Raw genomic sequence first — 23,563 nt, forward strand, 5'->3', positions numbered from 1 at the left:
AGAATGCATATTAAGTATAGAATTGTCAAATAACAAATTAAATAATTAAATGCTGAAACTAAAAGTATTTTTATATTTAACTATTCAATTATTTTTTAAAACTTTCCCCCTATTTTTCAGCTGCTCCAGTTGATATACTAAAAGCACTAGATTTTCACAATTCTCCAGTGGGAATATCTAAAACAACAGGATTTTGTACAAACAGGAAGAATTCTAGAGATTCAGATGTTGCTTACAGAGTTACGGACGAAGCACAAATCAGCGCCCCAACGAAACAGCTATTTCCAGGTAGGTTCACTTTATCTCTGCTCCTGCTGCCATTATTGTTGTTTTTACTTACAACCTCTATTCTCTCTTAGCTTATTAGTCTTTCTGTTGTGATACATTAATATCCACTTATAGCATGGAATATAATTTTTCAAATAGCAAAACGCAAAGAAATTGTAATCACCAGTAACATATTAAAAACAACTAAGTTCCAGTTACTAACTTAGCCTGGTAACAGAAATATGCTTATTTTTAGGAATTTAATAATTCATCATGTCTGTAATACATAATAATCCTGGGAAGGCAGTATTTTATGACCATCCTATATTCATGGATGGAGACTGAAGGAAACCTTTACCATTAGTGATTGATTAGGTTAATTTAATAGTCATATAAATTAAGACAAACTTAGTACTCTTTGTCCTAACATCACTGTAACTATTTCCTTTCAAAGAAACATGTTTTTTGGTAGATGTTCTTTGTGATTGTTTTTTGCACAGTATTCTTATGACAAGTTTAATAAAGTGTGGTGGTAGTTTGACTATGAATGGCCTCCATAGATTGATTCATTTGGATGTTGTTCCTAGTTAGTGGAACTGTTTAAGATGGGTTAAAAGGTGGGACCTTGTTAGAGGAGGTGTGTCCCTGGGAGTGTGCTTTGAGGTTTCAAAAGCCTACAGCAGGCCTAGTTTCACTCTCTACTGCCAACTTGTGGGTCGGATGTAAGCTCTCAGCTACTGCTCCAGTGCTGTGCCTTCCAGCTGCCATGTTACCCACCGTAATGATCAGGCACTAACTCTCTGAAATTGAGCAATTAACTGCTTTCTATTATAAGTTGCCATGGCCATGGTATCTCTTCATAATAGTAAAATAGTAAGTAATTGAGACATACAACTAGTCACTTCTCACAAATACCCAGAATTCAGAGATTAGAGATTTTTATAAGACTTTACCTGAGAGATTTTCATGTGAAAACTGATAAAGTTCTGGGAAAATCTTTTACTTGTTCTGTGAGAGACTGTTTGATCCAGTAGTGTTAATTATGTTGAAGTCATGATAATGTAGGAAAAGATCACTGAGTGCAGAAATGAGAATTCCTGATATCACATTATCTAAGCAGGCAGCCCATTACACGTTCTTGAAGTTTATATATGCCAGTTTTTTAGCCTTCAGCTTGGTGCCCTTGTTCCTATTTAAATGTAAACTGAGTTTCACAGATGTTATTTAACTTGACCAATTATATTTGTGATACAAGATCAATATTTCATATTTGATCAGATTTCATTTTGCTGCTTTAGGATCTTCCCCAAAATGTTAACATTTAAATTCTCTGGTTTGTCCATTATTTCACTATCTGAAGAACTGACATTATACATCAATTTTTAAATCAGTCAGCAAATATGATAAAGGAATTCAGTATTATAAATAAAATATTATTTCCTTGTAAGGACACTGTACTCCTTATCCTCTTCCTTCCTTCCTTTGTTTGTTTCTTTCGTTGCTTCTTTGTTTGATTTTCCCCTCCTTCCTTCCTTCCTTCCTTCCTTCCTTCCTTCCTTCCTTCCTTCCTTCCTTCCTTCCTTCCTTCCTTCCTCCCTCCCTCCCTCCCTCCCTCCCTCCCTCCCTCCCTGCCTTCTTTCTTTCTTTCTTTCTTTCTTTCTTTCTTTCTTTCTTTCTTTCTTTCTTTCTTTCTTTCTTTCTTTCTTTCTTTCTTCTTTCTTTCTTTCTTCTTTCTTTCATCTTCTATGAGGAGTGGGCCAAACAGGGCCTCACTCTGCAGTTCAAGCCTGCCCTCAAACTAGTGAACTTTTCAGTCTTCGCTTCTTGAGGAACCACCATAGCCTGTTCTAAGGTATTTTAAAAACATATTTATCTTGGGCACTCATTAAAATTTTCAGATTTTCATTAAGTTTTAGTGAACAAAAGCAGTATATTGACACAAAATACTAAAATGAAAAAAAAGTCTGTATTTAAAAGTTAAAGGTTAAAAGTTCTTAAAATATTAAGTCCATAGTATTTGAAATTCACTTTAAATTTTATAAATAATAGTAATGTTACTTTTACTTTTTCATTTAACTATGTATCTTCTATATCTAGTAGGAAAACAATAATTTTGAACAGGAAATAAATTGGAAAAACGTGAACTAATGGAACTGTTTTAGAAATACTAAATAAGATACAGTTTATAATATTTTCATAATTGACTCATTATCTCAAGGTCATGCAGTTAATTTAATTAATTTGGTGTTTGATTGTTCCTTCCTGGAGAATGGCCATTATGTATGCTTGTGCAATCTTCTTCCACTCCAGTGAACAGAACTTATCCGTATGACTGTTTTACCCCAGTTAGCACTCTTGTGTTGCAGCCTATGGTTTTAACAATGGCTATTTTAAATAAGAGACTCCTATGATAGGCATCTTAGGTACATTCCTGCCTGCAGAGGAAAACTTCCTGCAAGTTATGCATTAATGATAATTAAAAAATAGTAGTGATAGTATCACCATTATGAATGCCAAATTAGTGAACATTGTTTACAAAGTAGTACATTTGCTGATGAACACAGCTGGATGACTGGACACTTCAGTAGTCATCATTGAAAGTAGGGAGTTCTATCAGGAAGAGAGATTAATATATTGTTGCAGAATAAAAATATGTGTTCTCCAAAGCTCCAGGATGAGACTTTAAATCAGAAGATCTGAAAATGTGCACTTCAAATTAAATAAAGCTGCTGTTTTCAAATTCTCATTACCACTTTTTGAATACTGATATAAATATCCTGCAAAAAACTGTATATTGACTTACATCTTCATAACCATTAAAGTAAGAGGATATTTAAGCTCAAGTATAGATGAGGAGTTGGATAGATTCAACATTTTAGTTAGATAACAATGCCCAACCATCTAAGGCACTGGATTAAAACATATGATGTATTTGAATATCATTGTAGTTATGGCATACAGAATATTATTGAATTATCATCACTATTAAAACATAAAAATATTTTTGAAAGATATATTCTGTTTGGAAAAATATTGAACAAAATTTAAACTCTTAAAATCACTGTTATTATGCTATTTTATATATTTATTAATGAAAGCAACATTTGTTTATATTAAAAACCCATTTTAAGAGTTGTGGCTGAATCTGTGATAATCATGATGGTTATTATAGACAAGTATTCTTCTAAATAAATATAAATATCAAATATTAGACACTGGGCACTTTTACCAGTAGTCATTTGACATGTCTTAAATCTGTGTTTGTCTTTCAAAATATGGATTTTTTAAAGCTGTTAAACTTCACATTTGATGTATACACTATGCTTTGATGAATGCTGTTTCACGTATTTAATGTAGTGTAGTATTAGTACTGTATTAACAAGCTAAAGTTTCCAGAACTTTCACTGCACAAACTCAGTGACTTTTTAAATTTTCACACAATCCTCTTACTCTTATATGAGTACAATTTTTTCTGATGTCTCACCTCTTTTAATGTCCTATGTAGACTTTTGTTCACTTTTTTGTTAAACTGCACAAAGTATTTTCTCCCAGATTATAATGTTTTAAAGTCCTTTTCTTCCACTATAAGATCATGGAAAATTTTCAGTTTGTTTACCTTGGGCCTTTTTCAATAATAGAGTGAATTACCTAATCATATATCTCAATAGCACAGCAATTATAAAGCAAGTTGTTAAGTGATATGCTTTATAGCTTTTATATCTTGTATGATTATTTATCTCCTAGTGATTTTTATAAAATTATGAAATTAAAACCAAATAAAACTAAAATTTCCTGTTACATTTAAATCAAGTTAGAAGACATAGATGTACTTTAGAGGTAAAGTCCTTGCAGAGCATGTATGAGATCCTGGATTCAATCATCATAACAAGTAAAAATTCCAGTTGAACTACACACACACACACACACACACACATGAATAATACATTTCAGCTGATTTAAAACAATGATTTGACAGGTAGGTTGAAAGATTTTTATGATAGCTTGAGTTATTGAAAACAAACACTTTCTATTGTTGAATTTTGTTTAGTATTAACTTAAAAAGAATGAGAATCAGTTAGTCAACACTAATTGACTTTGGTGGCATGCTACTTAATTTCTACAGTAGTTCTAGGGTTCAGTCTACATCATTAGCTCAGCTAAGGGACATTATGTAATTTGCTAAGAGCATATGACAAGAGTATCTTGTGTCCAATGGATCGGACAAGACCCAGGATTCTTTTTAATGATATTTTATTTATTTTTATTTACATGCATGTCTATATTCATTTGTATGACAGTGTGTGTGTGTGTGTGTGTGTGTGTGTGTGTGTGTGTATGTGTTACAGAGGACAATTTGCAAGTGTTGGTTCTCTTTTTCCACCATGTGGTCCTGGGTATAGAACTCAGGTCATCAGGCTTGGCAGCAAGTCCTTTACCTACTAAAGCCATCTCACCAGCCTGATATTCCAACATTTTAACTGAGATACTGTATTAGTTACCACTTACCTAGTTTGTGCATATATGTGCAGTACAAAACTATGTATCCATACTACCTGTAAGTGTTACCTTTTGAATACATTTAGAAGGTTTCTCACTCAGGAAACATTTTTTTTTCACTGCTATTCTTATCCAATTCATAAAGTTCCTTTTTGTTTGATGTTTACTGAACCAGCCTCAGTCATTCCAGTAATTTGGAAAAAACTTCTTTTGCTATGATAAACTGTGCTTCGATGAGATGCAAACATAGTATCTCTACAAATAAGCTTCTTCTCACCATGAGCAGAAATGGAACTGCATAACTCCATCATTTGTGGAATTTGAACCTATAGCAGTGATATTCACAATGCCTTTAAAGAATCACTTTGCTACAACCTGTAATTGAATTAAGAATAAATGGGTTTAATGTTAAAGCTCTTGATATAGTACATAACAAAAATACCTGTTTTGTGAATAGATAATATTTTAACTGAAGTAATAAATTTGTCCTAAATGATGTTGTAATATATAATATTATGTATTGTATATAACAGTATATATAATATATATGAATCATATATATTGTTACTTTGATAAATAAAACCTTCCACTTAGTATATAATGTTTCCTTAATAATATAGAGTCCAAGTATAAGAGAGATATATCATATTTAAGGCACTCCTCAAACCGACACACTTAGCAAATGTGAAGTAAGCACCTGTGAAAGTCAGGTAGTAGGCTAGGTACTTGAGATAAGATTGTGGCAAGAGAAAAAAAAGTGACAGGGAGCCTTCATACCTAATAGTTCTGATTTTCAGTGACATGCTTTTCAATAGTGAAACTGAATTGTGTGATCAAAAATCTCTTTAAGTGTTCACATACACGATGAGAGCAATGCTTTTGTATTACCTTCGTACAGTGCCTTTTCACAAAGAGCATGCGTGGGAACAATGTGGACACAGCTCAGAAATACAAAGCTTGTGTCAACTGAAATGGTTAAATACATGTTTGAGAATTATTTTGGGGGCCTAGAGAGATTCTTCTGGTGTTTAGAGCCCTTACTGTTCTTGCAGAGGAGTGGACTTTGGTTCCAACACCCTTGTCAGGTGATTGAATGAAATTCCAGTTCCAGATAATCTGATGTGTCTTGCTTCCTTGGACACCTGCTGTCATGGATCCACACACAGATACACATAATTAAAATAATAAAAATAGGAAAAATAGGGACTGCAGAGTGACTTAGTAGCTAAGAGGGCACACTCTTTGGAGACCACAGTCATCTGCATTCACATGCACATTCTCTCTCTGCTCAAATGCACATAATTTAAAAATACATCTAAAAGGATAATTAAAAATTTTAAATGAGTGTCTGCTGTGTTTGAAATTGCACTGATAGTATGATCTTGTTTTCTGACTATGGGCTCAGTTTCTCATAATCTTTATTCTTTACATAAATGGCCTTGAGGCTTAACTTGGATGAATATACAGAGAAAACTTGATACTCATATGATCACCTCTTTAACTACACTAGTAGTTAACTGTTTCCTATTTGAGATGGGAATAGGGTGTGGGTTGAGGGGAGGGCCGGGGGTGGGGGGAGGAGGGAGGAAAGGGGAATCCATGGCTGATATGTAAAATTAAATTATAAAATCCTATTTGAATTTAGTTATCAGGGCCATATAAAATGTTCAGGTAAAATTGTGAGCTAGGGACAATTTGGAAATCTGGAATTTCTAACTCAATTTTGTCTTTTCAGGTGGAATTTTTCCGGAAGATTTTTCAATACTATTTACAATAAAACCCAAAAAAGGAACTCAGTCTTTCCTTTTATCGATATATAATGAACATGGTATTCAGCAACTTGGTGTTGAGGTTGGGAGATCACCTGTTTTTCTATTTGAAGACCACACTGGAAAACCGAGCCCCGAAAACTATCCTCTCTTCTCAACAGTTAACATCGCTGATGGGAAGTAAGTCACACCATGAGAGAGTGTTAGCTGTCCTGAAAAATTGTATTAATCATTCAACAGTCTATATGAAGTGTGTTTTGTAGTGGCTATTGATGGAAAACACCTCCAAAGACCACCATATAATCCCCAACATTGGTGTACTCTACTTCAAAGTCTGCGCAGGTAAAGGCTGAAAAAAAAAATCAGTAAGAAACAAGAATACCTGTGTGGTTGAGAGAGAAAAGCAGGGCAGTGTTGACAAGAGGAAATCAAATTGTGGTGCGATCTTAAGAATTGAGATGAGGGAAGACCACTTTCCTACTGGGATCTGAGAACAGTGGTTCTGATGGTTCAGTGGATAAAGGCACTTGCAGCCAAGCCTGCCCACTTGGTTCAATCCCTGGGAATGACATAGTGGAAAGAAAGAACACATATCATGAGGCTAGTTCCTAAATAAGACTGATCCTTGCTATCTTATGCCTTCTGGGAATTCTCCCATGCACACTAGTGTTGCCACTGCTCAGGTCCAATTTAGGTGACTGTATTGTTAAGATTTCAGGTGTACAATTCCTTCTAATACATGTGAGATTCTATCTTATAGCAAATGCCCTGGGTCTGGCTCTTATAATCCTTCTTTCTGCCCACTCTTCTATGATGTTCCCAAAGTGTTAGGTACAGGGGTTATATTGTAGAATTATCAACTGGGGATGGTCATGCATAGTTAGTTGTACAGAAGGTATTTTTAATGCATCATATTACTGAAATATTTTTACTTTATGCTGTTTTTTTAAGTGGGAAATATCTTACTGTAACCTCGATCCAATTTGATAGTAGTTTTAAGTTTGAACACATATCAAAATGTAACAATAGGAAAAGCTCAGTAAATAATTTTGAGTGATTATCAAATAGATAAGAAGTTGTATGTATGTACCCTACAGTGGTAAAGTACTGTTTGATAATATATTCAGTAAATCAATAGGTAGCAATATTCATTCACTTTTCTTTTGGTTTTCTTTCATTTATTTATTCTTCTCTCATATAATACTTCCCAACTGCAGGCTCCCCTCCATCCCTCTCCTATCTCCCCTCTCCCCCAGAATCACTGCTCCTCAGTTTCCATTCAGAAAAGAGCAGCCCATCCCTTCTAGTGATATCAACCAAATTCAACATAACAAGATGCAATGAGACTAGGTATATACCCTCACATCAAGACAGGGCTCGGCAACCTAGTAGGAGGAGATAGGTCCCAGGAGCAGGCAAAAGAGTCAGAGATAACCCTGCTCCCATTGTTAGGAATCTAACAAAAACCCTACGCTAAAGAACCACATGCAGAGGACTGGTGCAGACCCATGCCCGCTCGGTGGTTGCAGCTTTTGTTTGTGCCCCTATAAGCCCTGCTCAGTTCATTCTGTGGGCCATGTTATCCTGGTGTCCTTGACCCCTCTGGCTCCTACAATCCTTCCTCCCCTTAGAGTTCTCCTAACTCCCCTAGTGTTTGGCTGTGAATCACTGTATCTGTTCCCATCAGCTGCTGGAGGAAGCCTCTGTGATGATTGGGCTGCCAGGTACAGATCCTTTGAGTATGGCAGAATATCATTAGCAATCATTTAATTGATTTTTTTTTGTCAGTCCTGCTTGGTTTAGGTCTCTGAGTCATGATTCATTTTTAATGCATGGATTTATTAGCAGATGTTTGCTGTGCACAAGTTCTATGGTCCTTCCTTGAGACTATTAAAATATGACAAATTTGTTAAGATCAAATGACACAATTGGAATGCAAAAATCATTGGTATTAAAATACACTTTAGTTATTAAGGACAATCATGGATTTCATCACAACAGACTACTCATTCCATAGTATTTCTATGCAATCTACTACTTTGCTGGCGGTTATCAGGGTCGAGGTGTTGCAGCCATGAACATTGCAGGAAAAGTCTCTCTACTCTTGTTTATTTGAATATTGTTAGTGTTTTGTAGACCAAAGAAACAGAAGCTTAGATGCAAAGTACTGGTAGTTCTATGAATAAAACTGCATCAAAGGAAGGCATGCACTGTGTAGTAGTGCACAACATACTTGGCCGTCTGTTATGAAGTGGTTGTTCTACAGAAAGTACAGAAGTAAGCACCTGTTTGCATGACAATGTGGAGGGAAGCATGCCCCTACAGTGTATTTGCATGGAGCAGAAGGAGACATGTGATCAGCTACAGGATATCAGAAAGCAAACCTTACAGGAGGTGGAGAGAGTACCAGGAGGCTTCTATGAGACAGAAAAGAAATGAACAGCTCCGTGAATATTTGCTGGGTTTCTTCAACACAAAGATTTAATTTGATTGTTTTTCATGTAATTTAATTTAATTTATTCATATGTGTGTGTGTGTGTGTGTGTGTGTGTGTGATGTGTATGTGTGTGTGTGTGTGTGTGTGTGTGTGTGTGTGTGAGAGAGAGAGAGAGAGAGAGAGAGAGAGAGAGAGAGAGAGAGAGAGAGAGAGAGAGAGAGAGAGAGAGAGAATATATGACCTAGCACTGGGGTTAGAAATGCATGCTGCTAGGTCCACTGTTCTTATGGGTACTGGGGACTGGACACACATCTTAGTTATGCAGCAGTTATCTTCTGGACTAAGCTCTTCCCATCTTCTTCATTCATGTTTTGATGGTTGCTAGGGTCATAAAGGCATGGAAGCACAGACAGTTAGCATTATAAGCTAGAGAGGTGATGTTTTCTACTAAGCCGAGAATCACCAGCTTTTGTTTCATCATAAAAAATTTGTGATGTTTTATTGATGGTACAGACATCATAAGAGAAAGAGCAATGAAGGATTCTAAACTGAGTTAACCTAGTACTATCTAAATTATTATTATGCTATATCTAATTCTATGATTTTTATCATCTCATTAGCACAGCTTAAAATAATTAAAAATCAATTGAGTTTAGAGTTCCGATGAGATTTTAGCAATTAAAATTATTTTTATTTTCTGCTAATGAAAAGACCATCCCTCAGGACTAGGAATGGTTTAAGTTAGCACGCCGGCTTCTTGGCATAAAGTATGTGTCAATTTTACTCTCAGTGTATGAAGTTGCTCCAAGGCTCCTTATATAATTCTTTGCTCTACTCAGACCTTCACTAGTTGAATGTGCTGGTGGAAATACCGAAGACAAAGTATGTATGGAAATGTACTTGGTTGTCACCAGTAGCCATGCCAAATATCATGAAACAGACATTTGGGAACACTCATGCAAGTTTCTGGGTATTTTATTTTATGGGGCTACTCCTAGACACTTCTGGAATATTAATCTAGCACTTTTCGTTTGGAAGAAAATATAAACCACAGTGGCTTAAAGAATCCAAGTGAATTTCACTTAGTGGTTTCTGTTAGCACCAGACATTGTTAATAAAAAACCCTTTCTAGGATGCAGGGAGAGCATGCATGTTTCCAAGGGCTGGCCACATTCCCTCTGCTAAGCCTGTCATCACCGCCTTGAATTAGCTGGGGCAGTAGCTGCAGACTGAATTGAGCCTCCCACTCCACACATGCGCTGACTCTGCTTTCTTTCAGTGTTTCTTCTTCTTGCCAGCCCTGGAAAGAAGGAGAGATATTGTGTCTCAATTTTGGATCCTGCCCACGGTGGTGATCTATAACTGTCTTGAAATTAAAGTGGAAAAAGAACATGAAAACACTTGAAATAAATGGAGATCAGCACAGAGTAGCACATTGTGTTTTACAATTAGAACATTCAGCTGCTCCAGATGGAGCAGTCATTCAGTCAAGAGACAGACCCTTTCACAGTCGCTCTCAGGGGATCACCAGGGCAGTTTTTCTTGTGGAATTCCAGTTTGGAAGAAAGTGTTTATGCACAGAGAAACCCAAATCTATCTCAACCCCTGTCAGATACACTCGTCAGAAAACACAAAGTGAAACAGAGGATGGGTGTGTCCTTAACAGCACAGGTGCCTAATCCATCGCTGTATCTTAGGAACCTGTGTCCTTATGAGTACGTGGTGCTGTGCGGGGTAAGCTAGGCTAAACCAGTGAGGCATAGTGTGCCTCTGTTTTTGTACCATTTCAGCTTACTGTTGACATTTAAAGTGCACATTCTAATGAGTCTGTTGATTTGGCAGCTAGAGCCTTTGAAGCTTACGAAAGCATTGTTTCATTTTTACAGGTGGCATCGGGTCGCAATCAGTGTGGAGAAGAAAACTGTGACAATGATTGTAGACTGTAAGAAGAAGATCACAAAACCCCTTGATAGAAGTGAGAGATCAATAGTCGATACCAATGGAATCATGGTGTTCGGAACAAGAATTTTAGAAACAGATGTTTTTCAGGTAAAAATAAATCAAGTTTATTTAATATGAGTTTTGTTAGGTCAACTGGGTTATTAATTCTAGCAATCATTATGTTGTAAAACTGAGTTCAAAGCTCTAAAGGGTGACCTACTTTCTTCCTCTGTGATTGGGGTGGTGATGTTTTCCATTGTTGGGTCGGAGGAGGGTTAGACAAAGGTGACTGCAAGGCCAGGGAAGCGTTGCAAAGATTGGCTGATTTGAAAACAAGTGTCCAGTTCTCCTGGCAAGGACAATCCATTTCACTCTTAACTTTATTCCTAGTACGTTAGCTTAGAGAAAATAACTTTTTGACTTCCTGTTCTAGAATATTAATTCAGAGAAATATCCCAGGCATATATTCTTCCTGACTATCTTCTTTTTGAGTGTTTTCTAATAGAGATTATGCTGATAAAGATGAACTTTAAGTTTTAAAATTTCCTTTTAAAAAATAAAGTGCAAGGCATGATAGAAGCATTTCCAGTTGTATTTTGCTAATTATCATTATGACACTTTCTTTGGATCTGACAGTCATTGTATCTGGTAACTTTTATTTTGGATTTTAGCATTTTTATTGCATAAATAGAAATGAGGCCTGACTCTATTAATTGTGCACTGAGGTATTATTAGCACAAATTCTGATTGAATTTTGGAATATAACTGCATAAAATTGTATAATATGATTTATGTATTTTGTTTACACATGCCCATGTATTAATATGCATGTATGTATACAAATATAGATAGTACACTTAAAAAAAGATTGTAAACTCAGAGTCTCAACTAGACCACTGTATATAAATTTATATGAATCATTGGAGGAGCAATATTAAATACAATGAACACTAGTGACATTTTCAGGTTTTGTATTTGGAATACCGTTCATTATTGACTTTCTCCATTACTGTGTTCTTATCCACTTGACTCTACATAAAATATTTACATCCAATATATTATGATTAATTAAGTGATGAATGAATTGTGGAAATATATAATGACAATATACTCTTTGTACATTATCATTTACTAATTGAATATACATGGATAAATATTGACTAATTGGATATATGGATATCATAGAAAGTATTATAACTTCTACTCTTGCAGAATCTTACTTCAAAAATCATAGATTCATAGGCTAATTTTCTAGTTTTGTAAATAAGTGAAATGAAAGAACATTAGTAGATTTCTTTGTTCATTCCCTCTGTCCTTCTTTTCCTCCTCTCCACTTCCAATGACTGATTTTATAACATAACATTTAAAATCTGAAGTAACTGCAAGTGTTAATTAGAAGAATGTATTAAAACATTAATAACAACAATGTGGAAGCAATTCTTCTATGAAATCTGTAGTGACTATGACAAGGAACTGTGAGAAATTTCTCTACAAATCTGCTCTATATTTTGAGCTTTCATGAAACCATATGAAACTTTAAACAGGGTATTTATTATTAGTTTTTAAAATGTAAATGAACTTAGAACCTTTGCATGTTAGGTTTATATCTTATCATATTTTAGTTATTCAGAATGGAAAAGCTTCTATTTTTGCTTAATAAAATAATGAGCAAATTTTGGAGGAAAAAATTGAGCCGAATTGAAATTTACATTCATCTAATTATCTGTGAGACTTTTATTTACCAAATGCTGTTATTGTGTGGCTATATAAAACTTCAAACTAGACTCTTTCAATGTGAGAATTGGACATGGAGGAAATAAATGCTTCAAATAAATACACTTGTTCAACACCTTTTAAAAAATAGTTTGCCAGATATGAATATATGGTCACTTAAGTGACTTTTTAAAAACTTTACTTGAAATTCTTTTGTTTTTATTTTTGTTTATACTTTGCTACTTACATGGAATTCTAATTATTTTAAAATCTGTGTGAAGAATGCATAGTAAAATATATATTATTTTAATGTTTGATAAATAGGTTTAGTGATACCGCTGCAATGATAACATTAGATATTCATTAGTCTGAACACAGCAAGTGTCACTTTACCAAAAATATTGTGACTCATATTTAACCAGGAACTTAGGATATATAATTTCTTGTACATACTGTATCACGCTGCTGGATTGATACTATTATGCTAATATAGAAATTACCTATGCCTATATTTGCATCACAATATGATGATTTTTTTATGAATTAAAAGTATACTGGACAGAAAATGATTTAAAGTTTTTCTAGAATGGTTTTCATGAACATGCAATGGGATGCATTCATTTACAGTCCAGATTGTTTTTTTTTTTTTTTAAGACTTGTAGAGTAATTATAAAGCCTTATTCTGGATTGAGAACATTCTGATTCTTAATCCCGGGATCTGACTTCCTATGGAGCATTCTCGAGTTTCAGTTCCCCGTTTCTCAATTGAGAAGTATAAAAGACCATCCTTCAAAGTAACTGAAAAGAAAAATTGAATAGGTGTAGGTAAACATTTGCACGGTAGAGAATGAATACAAACATATGAGCATTTCAATTTGTAAATAATTATGGTTTTCAATTTACTCTTTAATTAACATACAGCAGTCCCTTCCATTATGATTTCATGTCTTTTGATAATATGACATTTCAAATATTTTTGTACATTTTTGCATTGGAGTAACTAGCAGTGACCTATATCTTAATGAAAATTTCTCGTGGGACTGCTTGTTTGTCCTGTTAACAGCTCTTTTCAGGCCTGCTGCTCATGTATCAAACACCTTGGACAGTTTAAATCTGTTTATTCCCTCTATATAGAACAGCACCTTAGCTTGGGCTTTATTTAGAGGAGACTGGTGTGGGTGGATGTAGACTCCATGCAGACACAAAGTGTTCATCCAACAGGTGACCTGGTTTGTCCACCCTGATGATGCTTCAAAGATGTGAGGGAAGACTTTTCAGGAAAAAAAAATTAATGCATCATTAAATCAGAATTCAGAGCCATGGTTTTCAAAGCACTATCATTTTAATCTTCAGTATTTTAAACGTTACCAATCAAAGGCTCTTAAAGAAAACTGACTCTGGGGAAAGTGTCTTATGAGTGGTGAGTGAATTATGGTGGCAATTTTGCAAAACCACTCAGAAAATGTCACAGGAAACTTTAAGAAATATTTATTTTTATTGCTACTATTATTTTATCATTCACACCTGTGTGTGAGGATAGCCACAGAAGATGGAAGGGGGTATCTAGCTTGGGACTCACTCTGTAGACCAGACTGGCTTTGGGCTTTGAACTCACAGAGATCCACCTGCCTGTGCCTCCAAGTGCTGGGATTAAAGGTGTGTGCCACCACCACTTGGCCATAAATTTATTTTTACTTAATACCGAGTCCACATTAGCAAGATGGGGCAGAAAGAATATAAGAGCCAGGGGAAAAGGTAGTTGCTATGAGATTATGTTTCCTGGGAATGTCAGAACTACACTTGTCAAGTTTCTCAAACATGATTCCCTAAACCTAATCTTTCCCATAGTTCTTGAATATTCTGTTCTGCCTTTTTGTGTTACCTCATTGTTCCTGTATCCCACCTTGAGTCTCATGCACACTACTATACAAACACTCTACTATTGCACCACACTCCAAGGCTTTATCTTTTCATCCAGTTCTTTATTTGTTTTTGTTTTTGTTTTTCTGTTTGTCTTTTAATCTGGTTAGTTTCTATTATCAGTTCTTGAACTGACGTTCTTCCCCCTGCTGTGTCTGTGGTATTGATATTCATGTATAATTGTACTCCATTTCTGTCAGTTTTATTGATCACGTTTTTCTTGTGATTATTACTTACCTGCATTTCATTAGTCGTATATGCTTGCATAAGGTTTGTTTTAGTCTATTAAGACCTTAAACACAGTAATCAGATGTAAAAAATCCTCTTACATTATTTCTGACCTTGCTATATTTGATTGTAGTTTTGATGTTATTTGTTCTCCATAAATTGTGTGTCTTACCTAACAATATGTCTTAAATTTTTCCTCCTGAAAGGCATACATGATAGCTGGAGTAAAATAATCTGTGGGGAAGTGTCAAGAAGAAAAAACAATCTGTAGTCATATTAAGTGTGAGTCCTGTGGGGAGTCTGACTCGTGGAATGTCAAAACGAGAGGTTTGTCAGCGCCTCTCAGTTCTCTTCTCTCAGGTGGATAGGAAGACTCAGGTGGACTGGAATTATGCATTTTCCTCCTTCTACACAGAAGGCCAAATTGTGATTGGCAGTTCTGAATAATTCAGTTTATTTAAAATATTCTTCCTCGCTCTCTTTTCTAGATGCCTGGGAGAATGATCTGTCTTTTTGTTACTGTGAGATCTTATAGAACCCTTTAAATAAAATGAAGGTGTACACTTTACCACCCATGACTGAGTTATGGTGGAGTGTTTAACTCCCGGGTAGGCGGACATTTCGTAGAATTTTGTCTGGTCCACAAAAGGGAGGTACATGAGGCATGTAGAGACAGTTTTAACGTCAGTTTATTCACCAATCACTTTCCATAATCTCATCTGTGTTTCATAAAATGCTGAGGACCTATTTTGTGGAATATAAATCTTAGAAGGGTGAAAGTGAGGGATGATAACAATTTCAGTTATTTCACTTGAGAGATTAAAGGTGAAGCTAAAGGCATCAATCAGTATCTAAGCAGTACAGCGACTGTTGAGGGAAAGAAGGTATGAAGAGGGTAACCAAGGGTTATAATTTGATAAGCAAGTGCTGTAATTTGATGGAATTAAAGCATTTTCCTCTTACTATTCCAAACTGATATGCTGAAATCATTGGAGAAACTGAATTACCTGAAGGGTGTTTTCAGTCTTTTGAGGGAGATACCTTTCCCAACTTAAGGTGAAAAATAGCTTTAATCAGCAGAGATGGATAATTGAGACTGCAATGAACTGAATTAAATAAGTCCTTGTCTCCCAGTAAGTTTTACACACTCCCATATGTTTAATGAAATCTTTAGAGTTTTTACATCAGTACAGAGACCTATTTGTTTAGCATTCTTTGTGAACTCTTGGTTGAATTTTTCTTGAGAAGTATAAAATCAATAAAGAATGAATCTGTTTCTCTCCCCATAACTGGTAGGTTTACCATGCTCCCTTGGATGAACCCCTAGTCTGTAAATAGGGGCAGCACTAACTGAATTTATTGGCTTGCCAAAATGAACAAACAAAAACAAAACAAACACAGAATTGAAACACAAAATCGAAAGGTTTGGAGGGGAAATTACAGAAGTGGGACAAGTATTGTGGGATATGATTGCATTTCATTCTTATTCTCAAAAATAAGGAAAAATATAGGAAATAGCATTTTAGACAATATGTTCTTTCATTAAGCTATTCCTTGTTCTCACTCAAGCTACTATTTCAAAATTCACCATTCTACTCTAGTATATCACTTGTCTTGTTTGAGAAGAGGTCCTTTTCAATTCATTAATTGCAAATAAAAGTGAATTATGTAATTTAAAAAGTAATCTTCTTGCTGTGGCCCCCATGTGTATTTAAATTTAGATAAATTATTTTTCTTATCTATCTACATGTACTAATTCCTAGCTCCAGACAGAGACATCATAGAAGCTTTAAAAAGTGGTAGAACAGTGGTTCTTACCCTGTGGACCGTGACACATTTGAAGGTCAGACAGGGGTCCTCTTAGACCATCAAAAACACAGATATTTACATTATGATTCATAACAGTAGCAAAATTACAGTTATGAAGTAACAATGAAATAATTTTATGGTTGGGGTCACCACACCGTGAGGAACTGCATTCAAGGCTCACAGCCTTAGGAAGGCTGAGAACCTCTGTAGCAGAGGGGGTGGAATTTCTCTCTCGCTCGGCAGCTGTGTAGTCAAATCCAGGTCGTTAGTGTGTTTACTCTGGGGTCACACTGCCCTGAGGTGGTGGTGTTTGGAATGAGAACGAGAGTGGGAGCATGACTTTATTTATTTAACCTCATCTGTACAATGAGAAGTGTTCTTTGTATTACCGAAAAATATGAAGATCAAATGAGTTAACATTTGGGAAGACACATCCATGTGAGCAGAGGATTCTGTAAAGATTCTTTCTTAATTTGGACTTAATTTCAAAAATTGTTACTTACTTTTGGAACTTGGTGGAAATGTAGTTTTAACATAGGAGCTTCGTGTCACTTTGTATGAGATACAGATTTATAATTTAATGTTCTAAAGAAGTCTCCAACAGCTGAAAACAAAAGCAAGTGTTATTATCGACTAGGACTTCATTGTTTACACTCCCGAAGCACTCTAGATTATTCAGAGAAGCAAAGCAATGGCACTTCTCAGTGATTTATGTTTGTCTGCTTTATTCTTGCCTCAGAGAAGTTGGTTAGCTGTGCGTTTTAGAATATAGCTCTGGCTTTAAAAGTATGTTGAAATTCTTATGTAAAACATTCATGATTCATGTTTTGTGCAATGTGCCCTAAAAACCACAATTATTTGTTTTATAAATGTAAGGAAATGTATCATTGCAAGAGAAACAGCAAGCTGTAGCCGACAAATCTGAAGTGTTAATTTGCCGAATTTGATATTTATACATAAAGTCAAAATTGAGCATTGTAACACAAGTTCAACAGAGATTTGTGTTGAAATTCCATCACCACACCCAGAAAATCTTAGCATCCTGCAGCTATTCTGCTATAAGCATTCAGTATATTCGCTGGGGATGTCTTTCTGTATGCTGTGAAATGTGTTGCTCTGATTGGTTGATAAATAAAATGCTGATTGGCCAGTAGCCAGGCAGGAAGTATAGGCAGGACAAGCAGAGAAGAGAATTCTGGGAAGAGGAAGGCTGAGTCAGGAGACACTGCCAGCCGCCACAGCCATGAGAAGATGTAAAGATACCAGTAAGCCACAAGCCACATGGCAATTTATAGATTAATAGAAATAGGTTAATTTAAGATATAAGAACTAGATAGCAAGAAGCCTGCCATGGCCTGACAGTCTCTGTGTGTTTATTTGGGTCTGAGTGGCTGTGGGTCCCAGTGGGACTGGAGAAATGTCCAGCTACATATATTCATAGAAATTTTTAAATTTTTTAACATTGAAAAATAAATGGAATTTTTTTAAAGATTTTATTTATTTATTATGTATACAGCATATATGACAGCAGGCCAGAAGAGAGCACCAGATCTCATTACAGATGGTTGTGAGCCACCATGTGGTTGCTGGGAATTGAACTCAGGACCTCTGGAAGAGCAATCAGTGCTCCTAACCTCTGAGCCATCTCTCCAGCCCCCGGAATATATTTTTTTTTTTTGTGTGTGTGTGGAGAAAAGCTTTTGTGTAGAAACAGTTAAATGTATATACACAACAGTGTCTTAAAACAGTTTTTATAAAACAGTTTTATTTCTTTTGAGTGAATATGTAGATATGCTTAAGTGTGTGTGGGGTGTGTGTGTGTGTGTGTGTGTGTGTGTGTGAGAGAGAGAGAGAGAGAGAGAGAGACAGACATCAGGTGTCTTCTTCAGTTTCTTTATGTTTTGGTTTTTGAGACAAACTCTCCCACTGAACTTGTCTTCACTGACTTGACTAGGCTGGCCGGCCAACTATGCCTAGGGCTCTTCTGTCTCTACTTCTTCAATACTAGGCTGACAAGGCACATGTCTCCATGTCAGACTGTTTTTTTTTTTTTTTTTTTTAAAAGTGGGTACCCAGAATTGAATTTAGATCCTCATGCCTAATACAACAAGTGTGTTATCAACTGAGCCATCACTCTTTGGTCCCCACGAGCTTGTAATCTACTGGCTCAGCTTGTCAGATTTTGTTTAGAATTGGAATGACTAATTCTTTACTAAATTGAGATGCCAAATATGACAGTTTCTCCTCTGAGTGTCTGTTTAAGGAGACACTTAAGTGCTGCTCCTGGACATATGTACACAATTTGGTTTAACCAGTTCTTGAGAGTTTTCCCTCCTCATGGCTGGAAGGAGCATCTGGTTTTGGATTTTTAGTGTGTAATTACATTCCTGAGTGCTGCTGAGTGAGTTCATATGACATGTGTGGTGAAGAACAACACACAAAAATGCACGACATGAGTTACAACCAATGTTCAGGGAACATGTGGGCACTTGCTCAGTCTTTCCTTTGAGATGTGCCTGAACTTCATTAAAGGCTATAGGGTGTCCAATTGCCTGCCTGCATATATATATATATATATATGATCACTTCTGCATCAATGAAATTTGATTACCAGATGGGGGTATGTATTTTATTTTTTAGGACTTTATTGATGTCTTATTAAAATTTCACATTCAGTCTGCATTTTGACTGAGTTTGCTTGTAGGATAAAAATGAAGCATTTGAGGTGGAGTTAGATTTGGAGACTCTGTACAGATATAAAGCACCATCATGCATACACTACTCTTTCCTCTAAGTGGAACCCATTTATCTCCTGACCTTGTGTGTAATTAAAATATCAAATTTGTTATCTCTCTCTCCTTTTACAAGTTTGTCTCTGTATAGCTTACCTTTGAAAAAGGCAGTACCTCTTCTCTTTTTCATTTCAAATGTTAAGAACTATTATTCCTCAGCAATTTGTTAACTTTTAAAAAGGTGGTTGAAGAATTTCAAACCATGCACATAATGTGTTTTCTTTACATCCACCTCCTATTCCCTCTGTTCCATTATCTTTTTTGATACCCTCTGCATTTTTTGAACCCACCAAGCCACTTTGTGCTGTCTCAGTGTGCATAGGTATAAGACTGTCCACTATGGGTAGCTTCTCAGGTGCTTCATCCGTGTGGAAAAACTGACTCTTCCTGACTCAGCCATCAGATGCCAACATATCCTCAGTTAAAGTAGAACTTCAGGAGCCTCTCTGTCATCCATGTTGGGATTTTGAGTGGCCTCTGTGAGTTCAGGTGAACAATGGTGCTATCATGTCCACAAATAATTGTTTCACTACAAGTATAGACTACTTCTGGTTCTTGAAGATTTTCTATTCTTCCTCTGTAATAATACTTGAGCCTTGAGGAGAGGAGTATGGTACAGCTGTCCAGTAGAACTTGGCACTTGTGTTGGGTGTTTTTTGTCAACTTGACAAAAGCCAGAGCTACCTGGGAAGAGGAAAATCAATTGAGGGAGTTCCTCCATCAGACTGACCCATGGGACATGTTCTTGATTGCTGATAGATGGAGGAGGGCTCAACCCAGAGGGGTTGTCATCACCTCTGGACAGATTTTTAAGTGTGTGAAAATGGTGGCTGGAAGCAAGCAAGTCAACCTCAGCCTTCCATGGTCTCTGCTTTAGTGTCTGTCTCCAAGTTCCTGCTTGAGTTCCTGACCTGACTTCAGATGGGCTGTGCCATGGAAGTGACATAGCCTTCTCCTGATGATTTTGGCCAGTGTTTATCACAGCAATAGGAAGCAAAATAGGAGAGTGCTCAAGAGGGCTGATGGAACTCGTGGGGCTAATGGAAAAGGAACTTACTACTTTAGGTTCCTGATAATGCTACTCTGAGTAAATATGTGGTGTTTATAGACATGAATTCTTTTGAACACTAGCTAAAAGGAAAGGGCTTTAACTCTCTTTTTATGGTTTATAAACTACATTTGCAACCTTTAAAAAAACCTTTAAAAGATTATAAGCCATAATATTATCCTGGTAAAAACTGTGTATCATCCTCTTTTCTACCTGTGTTTTATGATAAACATACCATTAATGTGAAAGCATCTGTAGCTCAAATGAGTATACAAGAAATGCAATTAATTTCTTTATTGTTGAGCTACTTTTAGAATGTGATCTTTTAAAGGCATAGCTTGGTTCACTTTGTTCTATAAATGGCTGGATATAGTTCCTACATGAGTGAAAAGCATGCTGTGCATACCACCGAAGGCTTGTCTATTGGTTTCCTCTGTTCAGGCCTCCTTGTAATGGCTCCACAGTTCCCATTCTTTATTCCTGGCAATCAGCTCCCAAGGGAAAGATGGAATGAGAGAATGGCTGATGTCACCTCTTTGATCATAACATCCCGGGATTTTCTATTGATTTAGAGTACACATTTCATCCTTTCATATATCTGCAGGTTCTGTCTCATCCTCTGCAATTCTCTCCAACTGCATGATTCCTTTCCTCCTTGCCCCTTCCAGTCCACAGTGTGTTCCTTCCTTCAAACATGCTGCTTACAGCATAGTTCCTACCTATTCATCCAACAGTCTCTGTTCTGAGGGTCCTGTGTTAGTTCCATTCTTTACTCTTTACGTTCATTCTTGGTGTCCTTTAGTTAGTAAAATTTTCTCGTATTGAACTAGCTATATAAAGTCTATCCTTCTGATATATCACTCTTCTTCTTTGTTCTATTTTTTTTTTTTTTGCAATTGTTTCTGGCATTCTACCATTTCCTTATTTCCTTTCTGGTTCTACAATACCAATTTGGTAAAGGCAGAAGCTTTCTGTAATATTAAAAAAAGTATATAGTCATGTTTGCCATACAAATTATTTCACTGATAAAGTTTAAATACTAAATATACTCTCCAGACTTATTAAGAAACATAGATGACCTGTTGCTTTAGGGAAGTAGTGGATAAGGTATGTTACTTTTTTTTTTTATTAAACGTTGTGTTAATTTTGCTTGTTCACTGTGTGGAATGGGTCCATATTAGTACTTATACTTAAATAAGAACTCTTTTTACTATTGAACATATAGAAAGTATAAGATAAATGTATGCTTCGGGGGAAGTGTTTTCACTTGTGTCAGACGTTTTCTGTACCGTATGTAATACTTGGTAAATGTTTGTTGAATTAGAAATATATTTAAATAATGTAGGACACAGCTTATTTTCATAAAATTGGTTTCCTCCTCTGGCTTTGGTGCCCCATTAGGGCTGTGTGGGCTGTAGTTATGACAATGACTATGTGGTTTCTCTCATTCTTTCCTTTGAATTATGGTTCCAGTGCAATCTCTGGTGTGTATTTCAATCACATTACAACTCTAAGCATTTTGGCAGCTTTCCCTAATCCCACAAAATGCTTGAGAAAGTATCACTAACTGTATGGAATGTTTGAGAACAAAATACAGTGATGGGACTTACTGTCTTGGCAAATTCAGAAGTCTCAGTAGGCTGGAAGCACAATCCAACTAATGTGACTTTCCTGGATAAGAGTTTTAACCTCATGTAAGATTTAGTGTCCACCTTCTTCTTCCTGGGTATGCAATTAGAAACGCTACCAAGACCACTTTGTTTTTCGTATTTCAAATGTGAGTAGATAATTGGGAATGAAGGGAACATCTATCAGACAGAGTGTAACATTGTGCCACACCACTGCCTTCACTGTAGCATCTGCCAGACAGTTCAGTTGCATAGATTTTTCTTTCTTTTCTATTACATGTTTTTTTTTTCCTTTCTTTTTCCTGGCATGATTGGCTTATGGATAATCACTTTAAGATTCACAAAACTGATTTTCTTGGAACTTACTCTTGGAGCAATTACAAGTGAAATCTAGAGCCACATTCCATAAACTTTATACTGATACTTCAATTTTCTCTAAAAATTTGAAAAAAAATGTGTTTTACCATGTGAAATTTTCAGTTTACAAACAGCTTAAATTTTACTTATAATTTTTCAAAAAAATTTTTAGGAAATGCAAGAAAAGTAATGGTACTTTCTAAATATTCAGAGTTGTAATTTATTATTGAAAAATGAGACAGATTAATATCAGAATCAGGGAGGCTGGAGAGGTGACTCTGTGGTTAACAACACTTGCAGAGGACCCAAGTTCAGCACCTATGTAGCTGCTCAAAACTGACTATAATTTCTAGTTCCAGGGGATCTGATGCCCCTTAGTGACCTCTGTGGCCTCCAGGCATGCTAATGATACACCTATGTATATGCAAAACACTCATCCACATTAAAGGAAATCTTTAATGTCACCAGAAGAAGGGGATGTCTATGTCAAGGTCCAGAAGATGAAGAACTTGTTTACTTGTTTTTAGTTTACATATGTTTAAATGGAATCTTTCAATGATGAAAAAAATATTTGCCTGTAGAGCCATATATTTGGTGTTTACTGAAAACCTAGTACATGCTAGCTGAGTATGGACACTATGAGCATCACAGAGAATACAACGACTTTTGTGTAGTTTACATTCCAGTGCAACAGACTGTCTTATAGTATAGGCCTGGATCTTTCCTAACAAATGACACATCTATACTTTTTACGTAAATAGTTAAAAAATTTGTATATATAATTAAAATATAAAATTATAATCTTAGGGCCTTTAAATACATGGGACTCCTTCAACTTCATTAGGAAACCAAAGTCATGCTTGTAGAAGTGCAAAGAACAAAGCTGAGGAATCTGAGTACCATTACCTTTTTGGGGCCTAAAGGGGAAAGGGAAGAAAGAGCAGTACAGAGATGTGTTAGTAGTACCAGCTTTGCCTTACAGCAGGGAAACACCCAAGTACCCCACACAAAGAGAAAAGGCTTATGCAGCTCAGGTTTGGATGTTCAAAGTCCAGGGCAGGCTCCCATTTGTGTCATCTCTGGAGAGGATGGTGGATGACAGTACATCCTGGCAAGAATGAACACAGCAGTTCAAGACTAATGTCTCAAGCCAAAAC

General features: G+C 35.9%; 1 protein-coding gene across 1 annotated transcript in view; it reads left to right on the top strand.

Moving 5' to 3' along the window:
* Col11a1 (collagen type XI alpha 1 chain) overlaps nt 1-23,563 on the top strand; it is a 201,646-nt gene that overhangs the window by 24,846 nt on the left and 153,237 nt on the right. The window contains exons 2-4 of the mRNA XM_042279780.2: nt 121-288; nt 6,500-6,713; nt 10,857-11,019. Of these exons, the coding sequence (XP_042135714.1) occupies nt 121-288; nt 6,500-6,713; nt 10,857-11,019 (545 nt within the window). The remainder of the gene's footprint in view (nt 1-120; nt 289-6,499; nt 6,714-10,856; nt 11,020-23,563) is intronic.

This window comes from Peromyscus maniculatus, chromosome 6 (genome assembly GCF_049852395.1).
Source record: "Peromyscus maniculatus bairdii isolate BWxNUB_F1_BW_parent chromosome 6, HU_Pman_BW_mat_3.1, whole genome shotgun sequence".
In the NCBI taxonomy this organism is placed as follows: Eukaryota; Metazoa; Chordata; class Mammalia; order Rodentia; family Cricetidae; genus Peromyscus; species Peromyscus maniculatus.